Source organism: Centrocercus urophasianus, unplaced genomic scaffold, assembly GCF_019232065.1.
Source record: "Centrocercus urophasianus isolate 14NV4802_14NV808 unplaced genomic scaffold, USGS_Curo_1.0 seq_9, whole genome shotgun sequence".
Classification (NCBI taxonomy): Eukaryota; Metazoa; Chordata; class Aves; order Galliformes; family Phasianidae; genus Centrocercus; species Centrocercus urophasianus.
The window spans coordinates 1-26,577 of record NW_024885532.1 but is presented as its reverse complement, the minus strand read 5'-3'; the positions used below and the strand labels follow the sequence as shown (position 1 = coordinate 26,577).

Sequence of the window (26,577 nt, the reverse complement as noted above, 5' to 3'; positions counted from 1 at the left end):
GGAGTTCGCTGGGGAGGAGAAAAGGGCAGCGCAGCACTTGTGCATTTTTGTAACAGCAGAAAATAGCAATGAAACGTAGGAGTGCAAATGTCAGTTTGTTACTCAATTATAAGGGCAATTAGAGATGCACTATTTGGGTTAAGCTCGTGCTACTCAATGAGAGCAGTTCTTCAGCTTCCTGCAAAATAGAGAGAAATTTTAAGTCGCTGCCATTTGGAAGTTGGCACACTGTCTTACTGTCGGACAAGCTGTCATGTAAAGCTGCATAGATTAAACCCAAACAGACCCCTATCAATCACTTGTGTGCGTGCATTAACAATGAAACAGCAATACTCTGAGCTCCCCACATGGCCCTGCCATCTGTGCGCATTAAACATACCAAATTCCCCAACACAAGATACTCTCAATACTCTTCCTTGGAAATCATTGTTGCAGATGAAGCAAGGGGTTGTCTTGTACAGATTCTAAGAGTATTGCAATTAAAAACCACACCAATTTAACCAATTTAACCAAATAAACTGTCTGCTCACCAGCACTGCCCTGAATCTGGGAGCCCACCAAAGCATCCCTTGGGGGAGGAGACCCTAGAACCTCATCTCACTGACCACTCAGATGGCAGAATTTCGTTACACTTTTCCTTCTTTATTTCTAGGTCACGTAGTTTACACGGAGCGTTATTACGTTGGTGTCGAGTGACAAAAGTAAGGTTTAAACACATGGTTATCAACAGGCAGCAATGTTACAGAAAACAAGGTATGCACTTCGGTTGTCCTCTGTCATCACGCTTTAAAGAAAGGCAGAAAACCATTGCATACCAGTTGTCTACTGCGTAGGCTCAGTGCAGTCACCGGCACACCTGCACAATACGGCTGAAAAGAGCAAGCCTGCAGATTTGTGCAATGCTCTGAGCTCTTCCCAGCAGCTTACAAAAATAACTGGTGATGGTACTGATCCGTGCATTGCGCCTGTGCTTATTAACGCTTCTGATAGTCTTCCCGTGGTAACAGTTTTGAAGCAGAAGTGTGTTTCCTTCCAAGTAAGGATAACCATTATAGACTCTGACTGTACCTGCTAAAAAGATACATACTGCCACATGAAGGATTAAGAGCTACAGCACGGGCTACACAAGTGCATCAAAGCACAGGCAGATGGAGGAGGTACGATAGACAGGGTGTGAACACACAGCCAACGTGCATGCCCCTACCATAGCCCTCCATCCACCTGACCTCTGCAGGGAGTGCAGAACAGCGGTGCTCAGCCACCCACAGCCCCTGGGCCCTTACCTACGTGGACATACACAGATAAAACAGCAGGGGCTGCAGGGAAGGCACGGCACCTCAAAGAAGGCTTTGCTGCTATACCAAAAGCGTTCCATGCTGTAGCAGTCGTGCCATCACACTTCAGTAAACTGGTGATCCACTACAAAGTGCAACTGCAAGGAAAATCAAGCACAAACAATAGATTACGCATCTGGTAATTACAAAAAAGCAAGCGTTCAGTGCAAACGACTGACTTTATTTATTCTTTTAAACAGTGAGTTTGTTTACTGCCTAATCCTGAAGCCTCTGACAAGTAAGCAGTTCCACCAATGTAACTGTTTGCATAAATAGGGATAACAACTTGGTGCCCAGGATATTCGAGACCGAGTGAAGATGTGTTACCTGCACAGAGAAATCGTCAGTGCAACATTGTGACACAGACATGTTTTTAGCATGAGACAGTCTCAGGAATATCAGCTCACTTATTTTTTCCCCCAGAAAGTGAGGCCACGCTTCTTTCAAACAAAGCTCTTCTGTTACCAACACAGACCCTATTTTTAAAGCATCGATACTTTGTAATAACAAATGATTGTAATTTTACATTCAAGATACAGCACACTTTTTCAGTGAATCCCAGTTTAGGATATGTTATATTTAAATAATCTATATATTACATAAAAAAATACACATCTCTACCATAAACAAGGTGTCGTCTGTACCCAAACACCCTGCCCCCTTTGGGCAGCAGGCCTTGCTGCATGCCTCCCCTTCCTTAGGCTCCTCAGCCAGCTGGGACACCCAGCAAACTCCACCACAATCTACTCAAATGGAGAAGTACTTCCTCAACATACAATTCTGGAATGCAAGAAAAATGCAACTTAAAAATATATGCATTTATTACTTCTTAACAAAAAATAACAGCGTACCGTAGAGCTTCATACAATTTTCTGATTGAGAAAGTCTTGAACTTCCACTACAAATTTAACATCCCTGCTGAATCCTTGAGTTCCACGCATCTCCAAGTAAGCTAACTTCAGTCTTAAGTGCTTAACATGCTTCCATTTTTCTATTTGTATTCTGAATGTCAATACAACAGTTCATTCCCATATGCTATAACGGTGTGTATCTACCCAGTGGCCAAACACCGAGATGCAAGAAGGCGCATTTCCCATTGCCCTGCATTCAGCTGCACGATTGACAGAGCTGAACTCATCTGCTCAAGCACAAGCGCACCCTTCCCGCTCGGGGCACACAAAACAACACGTACAATGATCTCGATCAAAGAAGAGTTACAAACCACTGCTCAGATGTATGCACTGTCCAATTCATCTTGGCTGCAAAGGAAAACCAGGCCATCGTTATGTTGGCAGACGTACTGCGTCTAAGAACACGGCCACAAGAATGGGAGCACAGATACTCATTTCTTTTAACAGTTGTTTCGACTTGATCAGAAGTTTCATAGCTCTGTTAGCCTAGCAGCGTCTTCTAACACCGTTAAATCATTACATTAATAATTAAGGCTACTAATATGCATACAGTAAGAGCTAGCTTGGTGCTGAGAAGTCCCTCACCAGCTCCCAGAGTACTTACACAGACTGGGTCCTTTTTGTATGATGTCAGGTCATACCCATACTTATTTTAATCCTTTCTTTCAAAGCTTTATCTTTATTAAAAATAATAATGATAAAACATTTAAACACATAAGATGCCTGACTGTCCAAAACCTAAAATCACCTCCTTTATTCCCCTCATCAGAACTAGGCAAACAGAATCACAAGCACCTGAACAGCCCTGGTGAATCAAACCAAGGCAAAACTCAATGTCATATTGGCAGGCTAAAAAAAAAATAAGCCACCTAATCAACTGTGTAACTGATGGTACTATTTCCAAGGAAATTTTAGCTTCACCAGCTATCCTAGAGAATAACACTGGAAATTTTAGAGTTCCAAATTTTCTTTTTTCTGGGAGGTAACAGGGCAGCATTCAGCCCTCCTGGCTCAGTTTTGCTGCCTCTGTGTCCAACATCTATCAGTAAAGGGATTCACAGCTTCAGGCAGCAAGACCCAACTCTGAATAAATGGGCAATTTTTTGTTCATGCTGCCAGACACTGGTTGTAAATGATAAAAACAGGCATAAAGGAGAAAAATTTGCCTCTCTGTCTTAGAGCCAACACCTTAATATTTCAGAATGTATGCAAGTAATAAAAATTTGTTTGTGTGAGCATTCAAACATGATTTAGGTGGGAAAAAAAGCGTGTATCTGAATTTCATGACAAGCTTCATGAATATCTATTACTAAAACTGAAGAACACATAAAGTTCAGAACTTGCATTGGCACAATTTAAAACTGAAGTCATGAAAGAGCTCATCCTACAGGAAAAAAACAATAATTTAAATTTAAAGCTTTGAGAAAGAAGGTGTATTAAATTTAAAACAACCAGAAGTAGTACCATAATTGGAAAATCACACTCTGAAAATCGATAAAAAGGAAGAAATACCGGAGAAACAGAGCAAAACTGTGTCTTTGCTTTGAGGTACGAATAGAAGGGTCCATTGTACAGGATTACCTATCTCCCAATGGCAAATCCTTCACATACAAAAAAAAAAATCAACCCAAGATTCACTTATCACATGGTTCGAGATTTACATGTAATAAAGGCAAGGCAATACTCAAGTTATGGCCTGTCAAATATTTACCCCACTAACAGTATCTACAGAAGCACTTTACCATTTTGTACACAGTGATTCCTTATGCACGTCGAAAGGCTTTCAGTTAAAAAAAGACATTATATACAGATCTGTACACAATTCCAACAAACACATTCCATCTCCCAGTGGAATTCTTAAAGCAAGATACCTGAGGTTTCTCAATATCTTCAATTTCTCTATCACAAACCTAAATATACATCTCAGATTTTACAAAAAAGACACCTCCCTGGAATATGTGCATTATCATTAAAAAAAAACTATAGCTTTAAGGAGCTGAAAAAAGACTGCTTCCATCTGAGAGACTTCACTGCCACTCTTGCATGTTGAAGAATGTCCTTTCACCGGAGGATATTTCGGTGACTAAGGGGCAGAACAACATCAGGATTCACTTCTTCAGTGCAGACACCAGGGGATCTCCGCTGTCTCAGCAGAAGAGTACTTTAGTAGGATGAAGTACTTCCTCCAGCTAGTGAATATCTGAAGAGCATAAGAAATGGTTTCTATTGTGACTTTCAGAGCACTTTATGCAACAAGCAGCAATTAATAGTTATTATTCTGCTACATGCTGTTGAAGTTCTGGTCTTTCTCCTTCCAGAATGACATCCACCAGTACTGTTACACTTGAAAGAGAAAAGCCATAGATCTGAACAGTATGTAAAATACACTTCATCAGAACACTGCTGCTTTTCTAACAGCAGCAACGACTCCTATTCAAGTACATTAGTGAGAAGTACACAATACAGTATATTTTTATATAATTTATATAATTTTTTAATAAAAAAGTATTTTTATATAATGTGGGCAAAATTTAGCAATTTTAGCCTTCTTACTTGGCACATTTACATCATAATCATTCCAAAATATTGCTGGGGCAGGAAACTTGTATTTCTTAATCTAAACAGATTCTTAAATCATAAAAAGATGCATTTTAATCATATTAAACTTTCAAATAACTTTATAAAGTATCACAGATCAGAATTGAAAAGGTAAATGGACTCAACTCAATTTATTGGGCAGCTCTTCTGAGGCTCCCAATAAACCCACACAGTCAGACTTAGGAAATACAGGTTTAATCAATCATAGGAGGAATGAAAATCTCAACAGAAATGTGTTGTTGAAGAGTCATTTTCAATAGTTCACTTACAGGTGGAGAGGATATTGCAAGTGGATACAAGAAACGACTGAATGATGCAGCAAAACATCAAGTTCCTTGTAGTTTTCAAATAAGGACAAACTATATTTTCAGAAGTTGACTAGCTCCTAAAATACCCACTAAGCTGTGGAATGGTTCTAATTCATTTTTAAGGAACATCCACTGTTGTCATTCATTTATTTACTTTGTTGAAGGAACATTTGTGTGCTGACACACTGGGTTTTTCCCAAAGAGAAACTTCACCTACACACGACCCACCAACAGACATTGTCTATGAATGTTTCTCTCTTTCAAAGAAGAGGAAGCATCTGCCTCCCTTGTGACAATAAGATATTATGGCTGAGAAAAACAGCAGCAGTCCACATAATCAGAAACATAAGGAAAATAAAATGTTAAGGAAGCATCTGGCGTGGCAAAAGTAACGACTGCAGGATCACCTCCAGCATCACAGAAATGCCACACGACATCCTCTGCACTAAGGAAAGTGTCAGAGTCCTCTGCAACAACTGCAAACAGAAAATGCTGTCCAGTTTCATGTGATACAAAATATGCACACCAACAGTATCAATGTCCATAGGAACTACCACCTGAAGCTATACATCAGAACTGCTGATACGGTTAGGTGCTTGGGGTTTCTTAAACAGTGGAAAGCAGGCAAGTGTTTTTTCACTCGCTAAAAAAATAGAAATCATCATTTCAATTTAGTAGTGCTTGTAGAGTCAGATCTGTAATCCTTAGTGAATTGTTCCATTACCTCTGAAGCCTCTGCACAAGGTGTGACACCATGTTATCTGCAATGCCTGGACAAGCCTCTTCAGCTAAATAAATAGCCTTCTTCAGTTCTTCTATGGAATCCGTGTTACCACCACACGCTTCACTTTTCTCTTTCAACTGAAATAAAAAATGGAAGAGATACATTAGTATAATACTCATAGTATTTCCATAAGCAGTATAATGCAAAAACTTGTATAAAGGGACTGTCAGTGTTTAGAATGTTAGAGTTTGACTTTTGTTATTCATTCCTGCATCTTAAAGACCTTTTTCTTCCAGAAGTTGGCCTGTGCAGCAGTTATCGGGATGTCATTTCTCTGCACAAGACTTCAGTCATTCACGCATCCTTTTCATTCAAGTACTGTGATGCTATCCCAAGAAGGAAGCACTATTTAGCTGCAGCTGTTTGGTTTCAAGCTGTGTTGCTTAAACATTCACTTTAATACACACACAAATAATAAGAACCCAGTGATTTCTAGGAGACATGTAACAATGGACGTAGTGAAGAGAAAATGAAAAATAAAGGTACAAAAATGGAGGGTGGACAGCAGAAAGCACTGGATGCAGGACCCACTTCATTTTTAATATGAGAAAGGGAGAAGGAAGACCTAAAGGAGATGCAGAGCAACCTGGAACATGTTTTAGAGATGGGAAGGTAGGAAGTTGAAAGAAATGTCTGAAACAGAGGCAAGAAAGTGAGTAACACATAAAGCACTGAAGTGGAAATAGCAAAAATCCCTGCCCAAAGCGTTCCTCCAGTTCCCATAGGAACTGGCTCATTTAATACTGGACTCGGAATAAACAATACAGAGGTTGTCCCCTTTAAATAAATGTAATGGCTTTTGTGCACTCAACATCCTTCCAAGCAGCATGCAAAACTCTGTAATAATCCTCTGAAACACCACTTCATTCAGTAGAACAAAATTAAGACATTTTCTCTAGGAAAACGGTTTCTCTAACATTCTTTCTGTAACAGTTACAAGGATTGAAAACACTATTTGAATAAAAATCTTTCATAGAAAATATAGAGTGAGAGGGAAGGGTTATTATCTTTTTCTTTAACAAAGTTCCATCAACATTTTAAAATAACATCTTCATAGATGTCCATCTTCCCTTTCGTATGATAGTTATTTAAGTATCTGGGAAAACAAAACAAAACATACAAAAAGGCAAAATTGAGAATGGGAACAAAATACTGCTCTCAACCCCGAAGTTCAAATGTTAAGTTCTTGCTGCTCTGCTCCACATATACTGCAATAGAGAAGAACTTAAAATTTGTAACAGATAGAATGACACAGAAAATGATAAGAGGAAGCTTTGATGACATAAAGTCAATTTAGCTGCAACAAAAGGTGTAACAAATCAAGCTCTAAACGTTGTCTTCCCTCATACGTTTCTATTTTTCAGAGACATAAATCCTAGAACTGAGTAACATCTAAAGCAATATCTTACCTCTGCAAATAAAGGGGATATAACTGTAGACAGGCATTGAGATACAGACCTTTTGGGGATGTCTTTTTCCTTAGAAGAAAAAGAAGAAAAGATTCTTAAGAATTTAATTTCCAAGAAGAAGCACTTTCATTGCTTTCTGTTTCTAATTAAACAAGAGAAAATAGCTCAAACATGCTATACTTCATGAAAAATGTTTCTAAGCATAGACAAATATGTAGAATATCTTAACAACAGACTGTTTCAAAACACTGTGAAGACTGGAGGTTGAACTGAAGTTTGAGGGTGTGGCACCTCAAATACATGCAAACTTCAAGTTACAGCAGAAAAAAAAAATATATATATATATATATATAAAATCACAAAACCATAGGGGTTGGAAGGCACCTCTGGAGATCATCTAGTCATAGAATCATAGAATCACAGAATCACAGAATGGCCTGGGTTGAAAAGGACCACAATGATCATCCAGTTTCAACCCCCCTGCTATGTGCAGGGTCACCAACCAGCAGACCAGGCTGCCCAGAGCCACATCCAGCCTGGCCTTGAATGCCTCCAGGGATGGGGCATCCACAGCCTCCTTGGGCAACCTGTTCCAGTGTGTCACCACCCTCTGTGTGAAAAACTTCCTCCTAATATCTAACCTAAACCTCCCCTGTCTCAGTTTAAAACCACTTCCCCTTGTCCTATCACTATCCACCCTCATAAACAGCCGTTCCCCTCCTGTTCATATGCTCCCTTTAAGTACTGGAAGGCCACAGTGAGGTCTCCCCAGAGCCTTCTCTTCTCCAAGCTAAACAAGCCCAGTTCCCTCAGTCTTTCCTCATAGGAGAGGTGCTCCAGCCCTCTGATCATCTTAGTGGCCTTCCTCTGGACTCTCGCTAAAGCAGGCTCCCTAGAGTAGGTTACACAGGAAAGCATCCAGGTGGGTTTTGAATATTTCCAGAGAAGGAGACTCCGCAAGTTCTCTGGGCAGCCTGCTCCAGTGCTCTGTCACCCTCACAGTGAAGAAGCTCTTCCTCATCTTCAGACAGAACTTCCTGTGTTCCAGTTTGTACTCCCTGCTCCTTGTTCTCTTGTTAGGCACTACCATCCTCTTGCCAACCACCCAGTAGATATTTATAGGTGTTGATCAGATCCCTTCTCAGCCTTCTCTTCTCCAGACTGAACAGTCCCAGGTCTCTCAGCCTTTCCCTATCAGGGAGATGCTCCAGGCTCCTCATCATCTTTGTTGCCCTCTGATGGACTATTTATAGTAGTTCACTGTCTTTTTTGAACTGGGCAGCCAGAACTGAACACAGTACCCCAGATGTGATTTCACCAGGGCAAAGTAGAGGGGGAGGATCACCTCCCTCAACCTGCTGGCCACACGCTTTATAATGCACCCCCAGGTACCACTGGACTTCTTGGCCACAAGGGCACACTGCTGGCTCATGCCCAACCTGTTGTCTACCAGGACACCCAGCTCCTTCTCTGCAGAGCTCCTCTCCAGCAGCTCAGCCCCTAACCTGTACTAATGCATGCAGTTATTCCTTTTCAGGTGTAAGACTCTACACTTGCTCTTCCTACCAATCCTATGAAGTCAAATTCAGCAAATCCTACACACTCCAATATTCAATGAGTCTCTCACACAACAGGTTTAAGTTCACCCAGCCAAAAGAAAACTCGGAAAATAAAATACTATCTGGTCTTCCCCCAGTGTTTTGGCAATAGCATTTATACACATCACAAGCCACAGAAAAAAGACACATTTACCGAATACCCAAACTTTAAGATCTACTCAAAATGTTTTGGCAAAGCAGTTGTGGAGCACACATTTTCAACAGAAGTTCTGAAATTTTACAATTCAAATGCTGTCAAAGATATATAACAAATAGACCTGTGAAAAAATACTGAATCATTTCACTGAATTAAAAGTAAGAGCTATCTCCTTGTATAATACAATCAACACGTTAAGCACCTTATTTCTTTGCAACTCCAAAGGCTGGGCTGCTCCATTCTCTAGATTCTTGGGATCTTTTTCTCTTATTGTGAAGATCCATTCTCCTGAGTCACTCCCACCTGAAGCCTGGCCATCTGGTTCACTTTGAGGAAAGGAAAAACAAGTTTTATTACCTACACCTGATTGCCTGTGCTCATTCAACATACATGTTGGTCACAAAGCCTTCACTGATGACCAAAATCAGGATTCTATTGTATGTGCTAATGAGCATCAAGACAAGTGTGAAAGATAATGCAATTATTTTTTGAGAAATTGAAAACTTTTATTTAGAAAATGAAACTAAAATACTTCAGTAAATTTAAATTAACTTTTTTTTTAAAAAAAGAGAAGCATGAAAGATTGAAAATAACTTCCCAAGTTACATAAGCAAGTAATGTGGAATGTATCATTTCTAACCAAAAACTGGCTTCAGTATATTATCTCAAATTATTAGTGAATAAAAGAAAAATAATCCACTTTTTTTTTTTTTGCCTACTAAAATAGTTAAGACTCTAGCTTAGAATACCTTTGTGAAAGTCAGTTCATTCCCACTATGAAGGCAAAATTCTTCTCAATTAAAAAAAAAAAAAGGCTAGCCATGCAGGGATACAGTATGGATTTAACAAACTACTTCAGCACAAATAAATCCTTTGCCCGCTTTTAGTGAATGGCATATTAAAAGAAACTATATTCTCTAACTCCTGATAAGTTGAGAGAACAAAAACATTTATGCTGATGCTAACCAGTCACAGAATTACATTTCATTTCTCCCTGTTACAGATCTCTAAGTTATGATCTGTGAATTAAGAGTGATCTACAAGAAAACCACCAGCAATTAAAAGAGTGTCTTCTGGCTGCCATACAAAAAGTATTCCAAGTACCATACCAAGCCAAAAACAATGTAATTACTGTAATAAAAATTTTGAACATTTCTGCTCGAAATCACATAGAACTTCTGGCTGCCACTGAAAGAAGTAAATTACTTTCCGTGTATGCATTAGTTGTAGAGAGTTATCAATTTGGAAAGTTAGCATTCCATTGGATCAGCATGCCACATCAATTCATCTTTTTATCACCTCTACTGTAAGGGCTGCTGTGGAAGCAGAAAGGAAAACAAGCTTAGACAAAGAATTCAATCATCTCATAAGCACTCAAGAACCACTTTAGTTCCTGTGCCAAGCCATCAAAGCTGGTCTCATATTCCACAGGAGAAATGAACTACAACCTGCTGCTTCAGTTAGCAACTGATCTCAGATCAGTTTTAGAACCAGTAATTCAGCTTCCGTATCAGGACTGGAACTGTAATCACTGGAAGGAATCAAGACATTAATAATATAAGACAAACCTACATCTGATACATTAGCCAAGATATCTCAATCCAGCTGATGTTTGCCATTAGCACAGAGACTGGAACTGCAGAGAACAGCTCGCTTGCTAAATTATAATTAGAAGTTGAACCAGCTCATGAATAAACAGTAGCAATCCCTTCATTTCATTTTAGAAGGTCTGCAATCTGATGATGCCTAAGTATTTGAGAATAACAACGTTAACTTATTAGCACAGTCATAACTATTTTTAACTCCATTTCCCAAGGAAACTAATTCTTGAACATATTAGGCAGTTCCATCAAATTTCACAGACAGAAGTTAAAAACAGAAGGGGAAAATCACAGCACTCTAAAAGTCTGAACTTTAATGACACGCATGCTATAGTAGCCTAACCTTCTTAGAAGGATATTTATCTCATAAAGACACTAGGCCTCGTGCTCTCAAAACCCTATGACCATGGAAGCATTATTCCACTAATCCTTTCCTATACACAAGGATATGCTTCTGCTTGCTTACTGCAGATGCCAAAATCAAGGCCAACCTGCCACCAAGGAGACAGCACCCCTCCTCAGATGGCCATATGCACACATAGCACAGTGTATATATGTACACTGAAACCTGGTTGTGCAGGGTGAGATCCAGCTTTTGGTGTCATGACAGGAGCATAGTCAGCCTCATGTCCAGGAAGGACACTAGACTCTACATAGAAGAGAATATTGTACAGAATGAGCCAGAATTGTTTTCAGTTATAAAGTTATTTGCATAAAATCCCTCACAACATTTAAATTAAGATTTCATAAGCTTACCATGGCTGCTAACCTGAAAAGCTGTCATTAAACAACAGAGCACAGGAATATACATGCTAAAATTATGTGCTAGAATAAAAATTTTAAAAATTAATTCGACTTACGTATCTGAGTCATCTGAGCTGGAGTCATCATGACTTTGTTCAGACTTCCACCTCTTGTGCCTATCAATAAGCTCAGTCAGGTAGGAAATTTTCTTGGCATTTCGTAAAATGAATTTGTGTTTTAAGAGTTCCTTTGCAGTAGGTCTCTTAAAAAATAAAAATAAAATTAAAAAATTACTGCATTTGAAAGTGTTAAAATCACTCACTGTAAGAAGGTTAAGAAAACTAGACCAGACTTGATGCAAACGAGTACTTACAAAGACACACAGTGTCTACAAATAAGATTTCTACCTGGTACTCTAGAGAAGTGGAACTGTGTCTATTCTTATGCAGAAACTAAATGATAAAACACTTCCTAAGTATCAAACAATATATTAACTTGTCTTTCTTTGATGCTTAAATAATGGGGAGCCTGGGGCTTCACTCACAGCAGAATTTTCTAACATCCCTGTGGTTATGAGAATTGCTGTCTCCATCCGGAATATTTCTGACTTGTTTGTGCAGTGCTTTACAGACTTACTGCTTAAGGGTTAAAAAAAAAAGTCCACAAGAAAATAATTCCCTTTTAATCCAGTTTCGGCATTAAGATTAGACACAGCAAAAATCTCTTCAATAAGAAATAACTTAATGGGTTAAAAAAAAATTAAATGTGATCTATTTATAAAATCTAGAAAAAAAGCACCTGGACCTTGAAAAGTCTTCAAAAGTAACATACAGTTACCCATGTTTAAAGAAATAACTGAAAAACATTCAACCAGCAGAAATCAGACAAATCTTTTCTCTAGAACAAATAAAGGCAAAGGATATTTTAAAATGAAATAGCAAAAAAGCAAAGGAAAAAATAATTAAAAAATGTGGAAGTATTGTGCTTGCATAATGGATTCCAGTGATTTGATAATGTAGAGACTTCTGGATGTAATTTGTTAAATTGAAAGAACACACACAAAAAAATTGCCTGCACGCTGGTTATGATCAATACTGCTAATCCCAGGAAAGATAACAAAGTAAGCTTACAGTTTGCTTACTTTTAAAACACACAATTGCAAATAAATATTATTGTTACCAATAAAGAAAAAAGTAATTGAATCTTAAAAGAGCACAATGAAACTTCTAGTTAGATCTTTCCCTATAAATCACTGATACAGGTACTTCCTTTAAACTCCTGTAAACAAGTTTTCCCATAAAGAATTGATGTAAACCAGTCAAGTTCCCAACAACATACTGAAAGATGCTGGAACTCACAAAGCTTGGGTCCTTGTTCAAGCAGGCTTCAACAAACTCTTTGAGGGATTTACTGAAGTTTCCTTCCAACGTTGGTGGATTATTCTTAGGGATGAGGAACAAAACTTTCATTGGATGCAATTCTGAATGAGGTGGCTCTCCTTTTGCAAGTTCTATGGCTGTTATGCCTAATGACCAGATATCTGCCTGCAAGAAACAAGCCTGTTATGATTGCGTCAGAGAAAGAGAAAACAATATTGATTTCAAAGAGAGATTTTGTATCTTTATTGTAAATCACTTCATTAATTTTTTCTTGTAAAAATGGTCTCATCATGTGGTTAATTACATAAAGCAAAGGACACGGAGCTTATCAGTTGCTTTTATGCTACAGCATAAAGCAGCTCTTATTATTAGAGCTAACAAACCTACATCAGTTACAACTGATTTTGAAACAAATCTTTTTAAATACAGTGGTAAAGGTATTACAAACCAGCACCTAACCATATTGAAGTTTCCAATTCAAATCATTCAAATCCAAGGCAGGAAATGATACTGGAATAAAAGATGTCAAAACATGCAGAAAAGGTTTTTCTTCACTAAGCATCAACCAGTACAACTTTAAGAAATGGAATAAATTAGAATGCATTTCTTTCTGGGGTTTAACATCATCTTATACATCATTTTTATTCATGGACTAGAGAAACATGGTCTAGAACAGTATTATTCAACTTTTTCAACTCAAGATTTCAACCAGTTAAATACATGGTCCAAGTACTTGGTCCCAGCTTCTGAAACACGGGAAATGCTTTTCTACCTGCTTTTCCTGGTAAAGCTCCTGACAGCCAAGATGGCTTCATCTAAATGAAACTTCTCTAAGTCGTACACAAAGACAATGCAAATCCTAAGGTTCACTGTCATGTTAGAAAGGTAAATCAAATCATACTGCTGAGACCAGCGTTAAGACTCCTAGCATTTAACTTCAGCGATGAGCTGAATCCATATTGTTACTGGATGTGACCGTACACATACTGGTTTGTTAGGTAGGATTATTTACATACATTTGTTTTACAGGTTTTCATCATCAAAATGGTCTACTTGTTCCAGGCAACACAGACTCCCTAGATCCAAATCCTACTGCCAAATCTGCCTGAAATAATGGATCCTAATACTTAGTGTTTTGCTGAATACAGTGAGGGAGGTGAGGCACTGGAAAAGTTGTCTATAGATGTGGTTAATGCTCTGTTCCTGGAGATGTTCAAGGCAGGGCCACATCAGGCCCTGAGCAGCCTGATCTAGCTGTGCATGCCCCCCTTCATTGCAGGGGAATTGGACATGATGACCTTTAAAGGTCCCTTCCTACTCTAAGGATTCTATGATTCCACGAACAAAACAGACACAGAAATCAAAAGAACGGGTGAATAAAACAGGATAGGAAAAACAAATCACAAATCGCTCTTCCAACCAATGATAAGGTACCATTTAAAAATAAGCATGTTCCAATTTTCCTGTTTCTTCTGAAGCAAAAGTAGAACAGACTTATCCTCAAGTACAGTTCTCAAGTGATTTCAGTGCCTGACTTGATTTCCAAACAGCATTTGGAACATTGCTGTGCCAAAAACAGATATATTTCCAGGTGCTAGATAAAGTCTTCATTTATCAATACAGTTACAGAATCACAGAATCATTAAGATTGGAAAATGATGACCATCATCTAGTCCAACCATCAACCCATCCCCATCACACCCACTCATTGAAGCACAGAATCATTGAAGTTGGAAAAGACCTCCAAGATCACTAAACCACTGCTTCTCTATCAGAGCAGGTCCCCTCTAACTCGTGGTATCCAACCTTATGGCTTGCCTGTGTTGTAGTTAGTGAGGAGGAACTGTCTAGGGCTGCATACATACATTAATTGTATATTTCATAAATAACAAAAAGTATCAAATTGAACACAGAGAATTACATATATAAATAAGCTCCAAGTTCCATTTTTCTTAATGACAGCGTTATCAGGTAAGTTCTCCTCAAGCCTGAGTCTAACTGTGAATAACTTTCCTCTGACAGGAAATCTTTTCTTGGTTATGGAAGAAAAATGTCGCCTGCAAAGAGAATTCCTCATGTTAGCAACTGAGCATTATTTCCACCTTATTCTAAATCCCAGTTTCTCAAAAGAAATGTGTTAAAGTCATAAAAATGGATAACATTCTTCTGTCAGACTTTCAGTCCCAGAGGCAGCATGTAGATACATGCACATATTTATACGAAACAAGTTCATATATGTCTGTGTGTATGTGTGCATACTTCTTTCTTCTATGTCCCTTAGGTATCTAATGCATTCTACTTGAAGTGATCTTTCCACACTGCAAGTGAACAACAAAGTCCAACAAACCCAGCCCACACCACAGCTCTTTGAAGTTGCAGCTTCCTGTGGGAAGCATCAAGAATATTAAAACAAATTCTCTCTGGAACTGTACTGTCTCCTGAGAAAGAATATCAAAACAGATGCAACAGATGCAAGTACTGACTTCATGTGTATCTATCTATGCATTTCCAGGACCTGCTTGTCTCTGACAAGCAAACTTCAGGCACAACACGTGCAAAACACTTCTCCAAATGTGGGGGGACAATGTCAAGTGGTCTTTGGGATGAATCATCCCAATCACTCAAACAACCTTCCATCGTTAGGTTTACCCCACATTAAAATTTTTACAGTTTTAAATCCTGAACAAAAATTACTCTTCCAAGTTCAAATGGGAGTTGGGAATTTGTTCTCTGCACTACTGGCATAAAAAATTTCTTTTCCTTGCTCTAATGAGTAAAGTTTAGTCTGACTTCAAAACTCCTATAGTTGAAAGAAACAGGTTTAGTGCAAGAAAAAAAATTAAATTAAATACTTAATTCTTCTATTAGAAACAACGTAGTAGAGAGGACAGAGAAATAGTTATGAGAAAACTAAAACAAGTAAAAGAAGATGACTTTCAGATGAAGAAAGGCATCAAAAACATGAAGAAATAAGAATTGACAAAACTAGAGAAATTAGACAGGAAGGAAGGCTCTTATGTGGACATTACATCAAAGAGCAAATAACATGGAAAAAATTAAATACATGATATGGGGAAAGACAAATACAAAACAGGAAATAAAATAATGAAACAGGTCATAATTTTAACAGAACTACTACAGTCATTGTTTGACTTTTCACTACTTTTCCCATGGCTGATTTCCCATAGCAGTCAGATTCTTATTATCTCTATGGATTACTTGGGCCTTAAAAGCAAACTTCAAAAGAAAATGAAAAATGAAGTTTAATTTTCTGCCATCAAGTACTGTTCTCAGACTAGCTACTTAACTCCTTAAAGTGCAAATATTACAGCTAACTTACAGAACATATCTGGAAATATTATGCTCTCAAATATACGGATGTGAATCATTATTTCCTGAAGTCCAATAGAAGGCGCTGAAACTTCACTATCCATTTCAAAACTATTATCTTCTGTGACTAAACACAAGTATTAAGAGTGTCTTGTAAATATAATTACTAATATATGGTCTGAGATAAAATTAATACAACAGTTCGAAAATGGGACTGAACTGAGTAAAAACAGAATGAGCAAATCCCGTGTGAGAAACACATGGCGTATCAGAATATGCGTAATGCAGTCCAAAAGCCCCACCTCACCTTGAAACTACAATATGAGGAACATAACTTGCGAGTTGAATTGTCAAGATTCACATATTTTAACATAAATACATAAATTGCATGCATTTGCTAAATCCTGAATTAAAATAGTACAGTATCCTTAACAAAAGATAGAGATATTACTGAAATATATTCGCATAGCACACTTTCTAAAAAATAAAAAATAATGCTATATTAAACTGTCACAGTAGTTTTAAAGTTTAATGAATGTCAACATGAATGTTAAAATAATGAGAAGACAAAAAATAAACCTTTAACCAAAAATATTTTGAGTGTTTCACATGAGGAAATTCCTCAAAAGTTTGTGTCTTCGATTCCAAAAATTGTTTACTAGAATGTTTAATTCTAGTATACAAATAAATATATTTGGATTCAGATGAGATGTAACTGTATGTTAATATCTGAAAATGTTTACATTGGAAATCAATATACTGGAATATCAGTCCTTGCACAAATTACGCTGATAACATAGGGCAGGCCACGCTCAGGAAACCCACCAACTGCCCATAATATTAAGAGGAATGATAAAAATGCCAAAACAAAGACCTTAATCTTTATTACAATGATCAGCAAAACTGAAATACATCTCTCACCTTTGAATCATAAGCAGATTGCTTTATTACTTCAGGTGCCATCCAAAATGGTGTTCCCACAAAGGTATTCCTCTTTATTTGTGTATCTGTTAGTTGTCCTGCTACTCCAAAATCTGCTAGTTTTACTTCTCCTTGTTCAGATAGCAATACATTAGCCGCTAGAGTAAGGAAAGAGTTGAAATTAAGAGACTTGATTCTGCAAGGGTCTTCATTTATACTTCATGAGCTCTTCAAACACTACTAGAAAACAAGAACAGTTTACCTTTAATATCTCTGTGGATTTTCTTTTCTGAATGTAGGTAATCAAGACCTTTGAGTATCTCCCTCAGTATTGTTGCAATCTGGGTTTCATCAAGTGAGCCAGGTTCTAACTAGGAAACAAAAGAAATATTTATGTGTGTGTGTATGCATTTATGAAAGGAGAAATGAAGAGACCAGAAACAGAACTGAGTATAAAAGAAATTACTCATTCTGGCATACTTTAAAACTTCCCATTTGCTAACTTTGTACATGAGATACAACAAAGGTTATCTGCAAACAAACAAAAAAATAAACCCACTACAGTTCCAAACTAAGTTGTTTCATGACCAATAAAGAAATACTTCTCCAAAATGCTTTTAGAAGTTTGTCAAAGGCTCCACAAAGGCACAGTTAAAAGTTATTGCTTTGTTGTGGTCGCGTCATAGATACACGTGGTTTGAAAAGCATCTACATTGCAAACTCTTTCTTAAGATCATGCTGAACTTAGATGGGCAAACCTACAGGCCTATATGGACCCAAATGTCAAAAGCCTGAGAAGGAAACAAAGGCACTGAAGACACCACATCTATCAAATATCACGTCACTATGTCAGATGAGATTTTGTGAAGCTGTCCAAAATACAACTCAAATCACTATCCTGACAAAGCACTGAATAAGTTCTTTTCTCATACAAAACTGAAGGTATGGATCTGCAAATCATCAGAAAGGCCACTACCTAAAGGAAGCTTCTTAGCCAGTAGGGGAACTGTGAGAGAACAAAACCGAAACTCTGACAATTTGCAAATACTCAAAATGGGGAGTGGGCAGCGCTGAGCTCTGCTGTGTGACAGCGACAGGGCCCGAGGGAACGGCATGGAGCTGTCAGGGGAGGGCAGCTGGGGGTCAGGGAAAGGGGCTGCACCAGAAGTTGGTGGGCATGCAACAGGTTGCCAGAGTTCAAAGAGAGTTTGGACAACAATTTCAGACAGAGGGTTTTCATTTTGGGTGATCCTGTGTGAAGTCAGCAGTTGGACTCCATTATCCTTACGGTCTCTTCCAACTGGGGATATTCTATGCTTCTGCTCCAGTATTATAGTCTACCCAACAAGAGCAGCCATTGAAAAGCATTTCAGAAAAAGATTAGTACAAAAAATACTACCACAAACCTCAGCTAGTAGGCAGGAGAAGAGGTAAGATTTCTTGTGATGCTGACAACATACTATTTGTCGTATTTTGGTAGCTTTACCTTCAATCTTTTTTTGCTTTTGTTTAGCTTTGAAAACTTCATCCTTATAAATTATTCATCTCAGCATCGATATTACCTCAGCCAACCTAACATTTATACAGGAAGATTTGTTCTTGAGAGCAATAAACAAGCATATGTACTGCCACTCTCCGTGGCCCACAAAGATATTCTCAGGGCTTTGCTTCCGCTAGGCTGTAAATGACAGTTCAAGAGTTGGCAACATGATATAGCACATCTAAAAGTGGTAAGTGAACATGTGACAAAAGAGGTTATCCCAAGTGGGCAGGAAGTTGTGAAAACAGAATGTGACTGAGAATATTAGTGCTTGTCCTCTTGTCACAAACGTATCAAAATTGAAAACTAATGTATGCATAATTGCATAACATGCACTTTCTCTTGTAAGGTGTGACTTTGCAAAATGCCACTGTGAGCTGGTCTTGTTCAGCCTGAGGAAGTCTCCAGGGAGACCTCATTGCCCAAAGAAGTTGTGGACGGCCCGTCCTAGGAGGCACTCAAGGCCAGGCTGAATGGCGCCCTGGGCAGCCTGATCTGGTGGTTGGCAGCCTTGCCCACAGCATGGGGTTGGAGCTGGGTGGGCTTTGAAGTCCCTTCCAATGCAAACCATTCTGTGATATTCAAGCAAAAAAGGCACAAGGCTAACATGTCATGTGTACACTTCAACCATGGAATTCAAGGTCCCCATTCAATCTTACCTCATGCTCAGAAACATGATAAAGCAAACCAGTTCTCACACCAGATTTCAACTGAGAACCATGATGTACACGTTAGAGCTAGGGAAACATGCAGCAGAACAAGAACTCAAGATGGATGAAGCACACACAAGACACTTTAAGTACAAACTCTTACATGATGATGTCAGTTCCATGGCAAAATTTGTACTATCCTAGGCAACAACTTACAGATAAGTAAGTGATCATCATACAGGTCAATGAGTAGGATTAAAAAAATATATAAAGAAAATTTGAATACATGTTTTCTTTCTACACCTTTTTATAGCATCAAGTTACAAAAGCAGTGTCCAGTCACTTTTTTGTTATTTGTCTGGACAACAAATAATTTTATTTTTCTTTCAGTGTATCTTTATCAGGAACGTTATCCATTTCTACATAACCACAGAATTCCATAGAATACTCCCGAAGAATACTTAGAGGACATGGAAACTAAAAGTAGAAATGAGTTCAGAAAAGTAATTACAGTGAAAACATGGCAGCTCAATTGCAGCAAGTCTGCATTTAGTCAACCCTCCTCCTATTTTCAGAATATCACAAGCAGAATTCCTCCACATGAGCCCTTATTCTTTCACCACATTTTTTAGTTGCCTCAGATGACAACAAACTATGCTATAGGAACAGTCAAGTCTAAGCAGGAATAACAATTTTCACATACCTCAAACATGCATTTTTATATTTATAATGCAATTTTTAAAGACTACAACAAATACAAGATGGCACGCAATTTTCATAAACCCTTTTTTAATGTCTGAAGTGAATTGTCAGAATCTAGCCAAATAAAATGTAATATGCAGCTAACTTTTTGAATTATCATTCAAAATCAGATAATTCTTTGTTAATTTAGGTGGTGCAATCAACCTCGTCTTCCAAATATCTCTAACTATTATCTCTATAAGCTCTCTTTGTTTAACAGGTTCCCTTGCAGATTCTATATAAAACTCCGTGGGGGAAAAGAAATGTAATGGATTTGTCTCACTGAAATGTACAACTTAAAGGAGTTGTGTTGGTTTTTTTTTTCTTTTCTTTCTTAGCATGACCATGAGGAGTTGTGCTAGCAGAATGAAGAGACAAAAAATACTGTTTTCAGCCTCTTACATTCCATAACTAACTGAAGATCAGCACCCCAAGATGTTTAGGTCACAATTTCAATGCTGTTTCTTAGTTTATTTCCATCTCTAGAAATAATCCATTGTGTCACATGGAAAATAATCTTTTCCTGAGATTGACAAATGCTTTTTCTTCTTTACTAAAAAAATCCAAATTAAAAGATTTTATTTAAGGCACCTTTATTTAAGGCTGGTTACACTACCTTCCAACATAAAAAGTTATAATCTCACAGTTGTAAGACCATTAACTTCCTGTTATTGTTACAACAAACTATCACAGACCAATGATGCACTACAGCATTGAGTTATAACTGAAGGAAATAATTCGGTATCAACAAAAATCATATATTATTTACTCACTAGATCGAGTGCAGAGCCTCCACCCAGATATTCCATTATTATCCATAACTTTGTATCCTGCAAAACAGAAACCAACAAAAAACATATTACGTTTTTTAAAAAATCATTACTGGTAAGTCAAAATGAGAATCATTCCATTCTTCTTGCAAAAGAATCCAAACTTTTATAACACCAATAATGTTTAGCTGTTCCTCTACAGCACTTATAGATTATTCTTTAAGAAATCATAAAATTTTTAGTCCTTTCTGCTGAGGAATTAATTTTATCTACCACATGCTGTTGACACAACCATGTGTGCTAAAACAATAACAAAAAAAGTTAAAACTCTTAATCTCAATCAACAAGAGGAAAGCTAATTCACATTTACCACCAGGTAAGAGCACGGACATTACAAGTTAATTACTTCTAAATAACTGGTGCATGCTCCAGTTCTTATCATGGAACCTGTCCTGCTGTCTGCTACTAGTACTATTCTAATACAGATTGTATCAAGGTAGGAAGAAATTTCTCTTTAATCCCTGCCAAGGAGTGATGCAGCAGAACAACTCCTGCCTTCATGCTGAAAGCATACTAGAACATCTTGAGCATCTAATCCAATGGTCAAAACCTCAGAACTGGGAAATGGAAGACTAGAACCAAGACTGGACAATCATTCTGAAGCTCTGAATAAATTATTAAGTCCCAGTAGCTGCTCACCTAGTTGTTCTTATGACTTTCTTTAGTACAATTAGCAAAGTAATTTCTGAGATAGGAAAAAGACAAGGGACACTCAATGAAAAAGGAGCAGAATAAACTCCTACATTTAAAAATCCTCATGACAGACATTCAGATTCAAAATTACATCACACAAATTATGTTTCCTTTCCTTAGTATAAAATGTCTTGATTTCATTGACTATATTCACACAAATACAGCTAAACATTTTCCTTACTAACTTGACTGTGCCTAGACTGAATTTCATGTAAGACTCATTATTCACTTCCCTACACTGCTTCTTTTTTTGGAAAGGTAATTCGTTACTTTTCTGTCTCTGATCTAATGAAGAATACAGGCAAGTTTTCTCCGCTAATGTTCCTGCATCTAATATATGCCACAAATCGTACCATTATTAGGTAAGAAGTTAGAGTTCCAACATCATCTACTATCTTTAACACAGATCCAACTCAATTCAGATACTTGCTCTTCAGGAGTCAACTAATACTTTTCGACTAGCATACAATCTTGTTAAAAATATTCTAAAAGAACTGGAACACACTTTTTAGGGGAAAAAAAGTATCTCTAAAATACAATCTATCTTATCTACATAAAGCATTTGGATAACGCTTACTTTCTGCAGATACCACAGATGTTCAGAGAACTACTGCCCACCATGAAAGAGTCCCTTAACAGTCCTGAAAAACGCACTCTGCTAGTAAGAGTTTTTCAGATTTTGCCTTAAATACTCCATGTTCTGACAGTTCCAGAACAAGCACGCATCCGAGTGGTGCCTTCCAGTAAGTCACTTTACCTTCAGAAATCTTCCTAAGCCCAATCAAAATTATTACACATATAAAATTACATACATTATATACACGTTTCCACCTGAAAACTTGCTTTCCAAAGCAGTGTGAAATGCTTTGAATATTTCAATTTTATGAGCCTGCAAACGTACATGTAATAATAATTTAAGTTAAAAAAAAAAAAAAAAACACATCAGCTGTATTACTGCTTTATATTTCAACTGAAAACTGGGGTGGGAAACAAAAAGGTAGGGCAAATGAAATCCCTGATCCTCTCAAAAAAGGGAAAGAAGAAGTCAAAACAAGACACATCACTATTTTTCTACTATTTCAGTTATGCTGTGGATTTAGAGAAATAACAACTCTCATTAAGATATGACAATTTTTCTTAATTGTTGGCAAAACTGGACAGTAAGTTCTTCAGCTTCAGAATAGTTACTTAAGCTGCAAATCAGAAACCTAGAAGTAGGATAAAATACTTCTTAAAAAATGAAAATAATTTGAATTATGTAGTTACACAGTCAGGTAACACAAAGTTATACAACCATGAATTACAAACATCAGTCTTTTAATCACTGTTCATCCTTTTCATTTGCTACTGAAACCATCACCAGCTGCTTGGGGGTACACGTCTAAATTTACAATACAATAGCCAGGAATCCAGAAAAACAAGGAATACTACATTGTAAAATATATCTAAAACTCAGGAAAATGTATGTTTGTCCTAATTGCATTTCCACAACTGTATCGATATCCCAGTTTGAAGCTCATAATAGCAACTTATTACAATAGCAGCATTTTTTTATTTTTGTAGCTTTAAAAGGGATCTTTGATTCTCTGTAGTTCTATCTCCCCCTTGCCACAGGAATTCTGCTCAACTTCAAATTTATCTATTTTTCAAGTCTTCATCATTCCTGTAATATATTCAAACAGATGAAATTGCTGTAAAGAATCTTACTATCCCCTTTGACTAGCTCCAGCTGAAAATCTTTGATCTACACAAATTGGTTATCAAAGAAAATAAAAATAAAAATAAAAATAAAAATAAAAATAAAAATAAATAAAAATAAAAATATCACTTTTGGTGAAAGTTTTAATCAACTGCTTAATGCATATTTTAATTTTAGAGCCAGTACCCTGAATACACTTATTTTATGCTCTGCACCGATGACAACCCCCAAGTAGAGCACCACTGTCAATTCACTTCAACGTGACTAGAGCAACACATCTCCCTTCTCCTGGTCCTTCCTTTCAGAGCATCTCTTGCATACTTCACATTCCTTATCCTACTGTCACTTTCCTTTTTAAAGCTGCAGAAATTCCTTTTTTTTTGCATGCACTTCTTTCATTCTTTAGTACATATTCCCCATTTTTCCTTTTGCAAAACACCAACATCACTACATTTTCTTCTATAGTCTAGATTAATAATTATATATTACACAAAATCACTTCATTTTCAAAAAGAAACTACACTTACATACTCAGACTAAGAACACTAATTGTTCAATTTTAAGATCTGAAGATTAATTTTCTTATTTCAAGCCTCAGTCCCAACAAAGCATTCATTTGACTCCCAGGTACAGTGGAGCCATGGTGAGTCAGCAATCCAAATTTAGTATTACTGTTTCTCTAAATGAGCACACTAATGAAGGCACACTGTACATTCCCTTCTTCACAGTAGCAAAAGAGGTTTTCCTCACATGCCATGAAACTGAGGAATAGAGCAGCTTTGGAATCTAAAAGAAGCTTTGTTACAGAAAGATAGAATTTTTATAAATCCTTACCAAACTAGTTTGTTCTTTTAGTTTGACTTTAACTCTGAAACCAGACAAAGACCTTACAATAGCAGTATCTCTGATGAAGAATTCACCATTCATTTACCGTAACAGCATGAAATGACTTGTAAAATGAGTGCAGTCACAGCAGGTAAAGAACATCTCCTACCATGTGAAATCAAGGACCATCCATTTCTGTCCTATTCACCAAAAAAAATCTCCCTCTAGAGATCCAAAGGCTGATTTTAGCAGAAATCAGAGCATAAATACACAGAAACACACAATCAAAATTAAAATGTTTTTTTACGAGTCATTATGAAGTTAATAAAACATTTAATAAACACAGAGAGGCCTAGCTTCAGAGAGCTTGTGTTTTTATTTATTCATCTAGCTGTAAGAACGTACACACACATTTCTTTGGAGTGTGATATTAAAAAAAAGAGATTGACTTTATATAATCAAGCCCAGGTGTAACAAAAGTACCTAAATTACCTTTCTTGAGGGAAGGCAGGATCACCGAGGATAAGATAAATACAGAGCCATAAATGAAAAGGATCAGAAGGACTGGAAGTGACAGCACCAGCTGACTTACGCAGCATTTCAGAATTTAGCTGATTCTTAGAAGAAAGAATGACTCTATGGTTCTATGATTCTGTGACTTAAGGTTGGAAAAGACCACTTAATGTCATCTAGTTCAACCATCAACCCACCCCCACCATGCCCACTATATCCCTCAGTGCCACACCTATATGTTTCTTGGACACCTCAACGGATGGTGATTCCACCACTACTCTGGGCAGCCCTTTCCAATACCTGAACACTCTTTTTGAGAAGAAGTTTCTCCTAATACCCACCAGAACCTCTCCTGGCACAATTCTAAGCCATTCCCTCTTGTCCTACCTCTAGTTACAGAAGAAAAGACGCTGAACCTCACTTCAGCACAACCTCCTTTCAGGAAGTTGTAGAGAGCAGTGAGGTCTTCCCTGAGCTTCCTCTTCTCCAGACTAAACAATCAGCTCAGTCGCTCCTCATAAGACTTGTGCTCCATACCCTCCACCAGCCTTCCTACCCTTCTCTGAATACGCTCCAGGGCCTTTCTTGTTGTGAGGGGCCCAAAACTGAACATAGTACCACTCTATGTGTGGCCTCACCAATGCCAAGTACTGAGGGATGATCACCTCCCTGCTCCTGCTGACAACACTATTTCTGATACAAGCCAGGCCTTCAAGGCTACCCAGGCACACTGCTGGCTCACATTCATCCAGCTGTCAACACCACCAGAACCTTTTCCTGTGAGCAGTTTTCCAGCAACTCTGTTCCAAGCATGCAGCATGGAACAACATGAAGTTGTGACCAAAGCGCAGTAGCTGGCACTTGGCTTTGTTGAAGTTCATACAATTGGCTTCAGCCCATTGATGCTGCTCATCCAGATCCCTCTTCCTACTCTTAGGCAGATCAATACTTCCTCCCAGTGTGGTGTCATCTGCAAACTCACTGAGGGCGCACTCAACCCTCCCATCCAGATCATCAATAAAGACATTAAACAGGACCCCAATACTTATCCCTGGAGAAAAAAAAAACAAGTCAATCAACGCAGTTGGAAAACAACATAACAGCGAGCACCTCTCTGTATTCTAAGTAAGACAAGAAAGAATATTTTCGACTTCAAATTCACGGTATGTAATTAGCAATAGGATAATATCTATATTATCTATAAATACCCTAAAGGCTTGTTTTGCTCTGGAAACGAACCATCTGCACATTCCACTCAGAATCAGTATTCACAAACGTTCCAATGTCATCGATCACAGATCAAAAGAAACACAAGCTAGAAATTGCTAACAAAAATAAGAACTAGCTTAAGTCAATCTACATATACTAAAAGTTTAACTTAACTACCACTGGATTAGTAGAAAAAACCACAGTACTGGAATGCAGAGATAAAACAGCCTGAACAGAAGGACCTCAACTAACCTGGGAAAGACAAGATAGTTACAAAACTGGTATGCACTGACCAACAGATGTTTTGTTCAATAAAAAACTCAGTTTAACTTTCATGTGCAAAAGTGATACAGGTCAGAAGGACAGACATAATTCAACACAGGTACAACCTCAGTATTTATTTTCATACCGATTCTCCAGCAAAAGAAAACAGATTAGAAGTACCTTAAGACACACAACACATACAATAGGATAACCTCTCTAAATTGCATTCCTTCTACAAGCTGTTACACTCCACGTGGAGATTTGCCTTTTGTTAACTTCTCAATTAAAACCACCAAGGTAAGCCTGACATCTGTGCCAAGAAGAGTTTTCTCAAACACTTGCTGTTTCTGAGATAGATGATTTAACAAGCAGGATTCAGTGACAGTGGATCTCATGTGCTGCGCCAACTGTAAGCCCCGGTTTTGTTACATAAAATGAAGAGTAGTCATGCCCTGCCAGGCATTAGAATCCTAATCAACTCGTCTGTGAGCTCCTATGCAACAATAATGTACAGATCAATCAGAAAATTAAAAAAAAAA

At 37.7% G+C, this 26,577-nt stretch overlaps 1 protein-coding gene across 1 annotated transcript; it reads right to left on the bottom strand.

Annotated features, from left to right (window-relative positions):
* Positions 1-658: 658 nt before the first annotated feature.
* On the bottom strand, positions 659-20,836 carry STK24 (serine/threonine kinase 24). Its single transcript, XM_042839131.1, has 9 exons — positions 20,779-20,836; positions 17,337-17,445; positions 17,075-17,232; positions 12,803-12,988; positions 11,561-11,706; positions 9,302-9,425; positions 7,345-7,413; positions 5,876-6,012; positions 659-4,445 (listed from the first exon to the last, which is right to left on the bottom strand). Exons 1-9 carry the CDS (start codon positions 20,812-20,814, stop codon positions 4,409-4,411), a joined length of 1,002 nt encoding a protein of 333 aa, XP_042695065.1. The 5' UTR covers positions 20,815-20,836; the 3' UTR covers positions 659-4,408.
* Between the last annotated feature and the right edge of the window lie 5,741 nt (positions 20,837-26,577).

Coding starts and splice junctions, on each gene's coding strand:
- STK24 (XM_042839131.1), bottom strand. CDS start 20,814: ATGGAATATCTGGGTGGAGGCTCTGCACTCGATCTA. Junction 11,707..12,802: donor TGAACAAGGACCCAAGCTTT/GTGAGTTCCAGC, acceptor TTATTTTTTAAG/AGACCTACTGCAAAGGAACT. Junction 4,446..5,875: donor CTTGTGCAGAGGCTTCAGAG/GTAATGGAACAA, acceptor TATGCTCTTCAG/ATATTCACTAGCTGGAGGAA.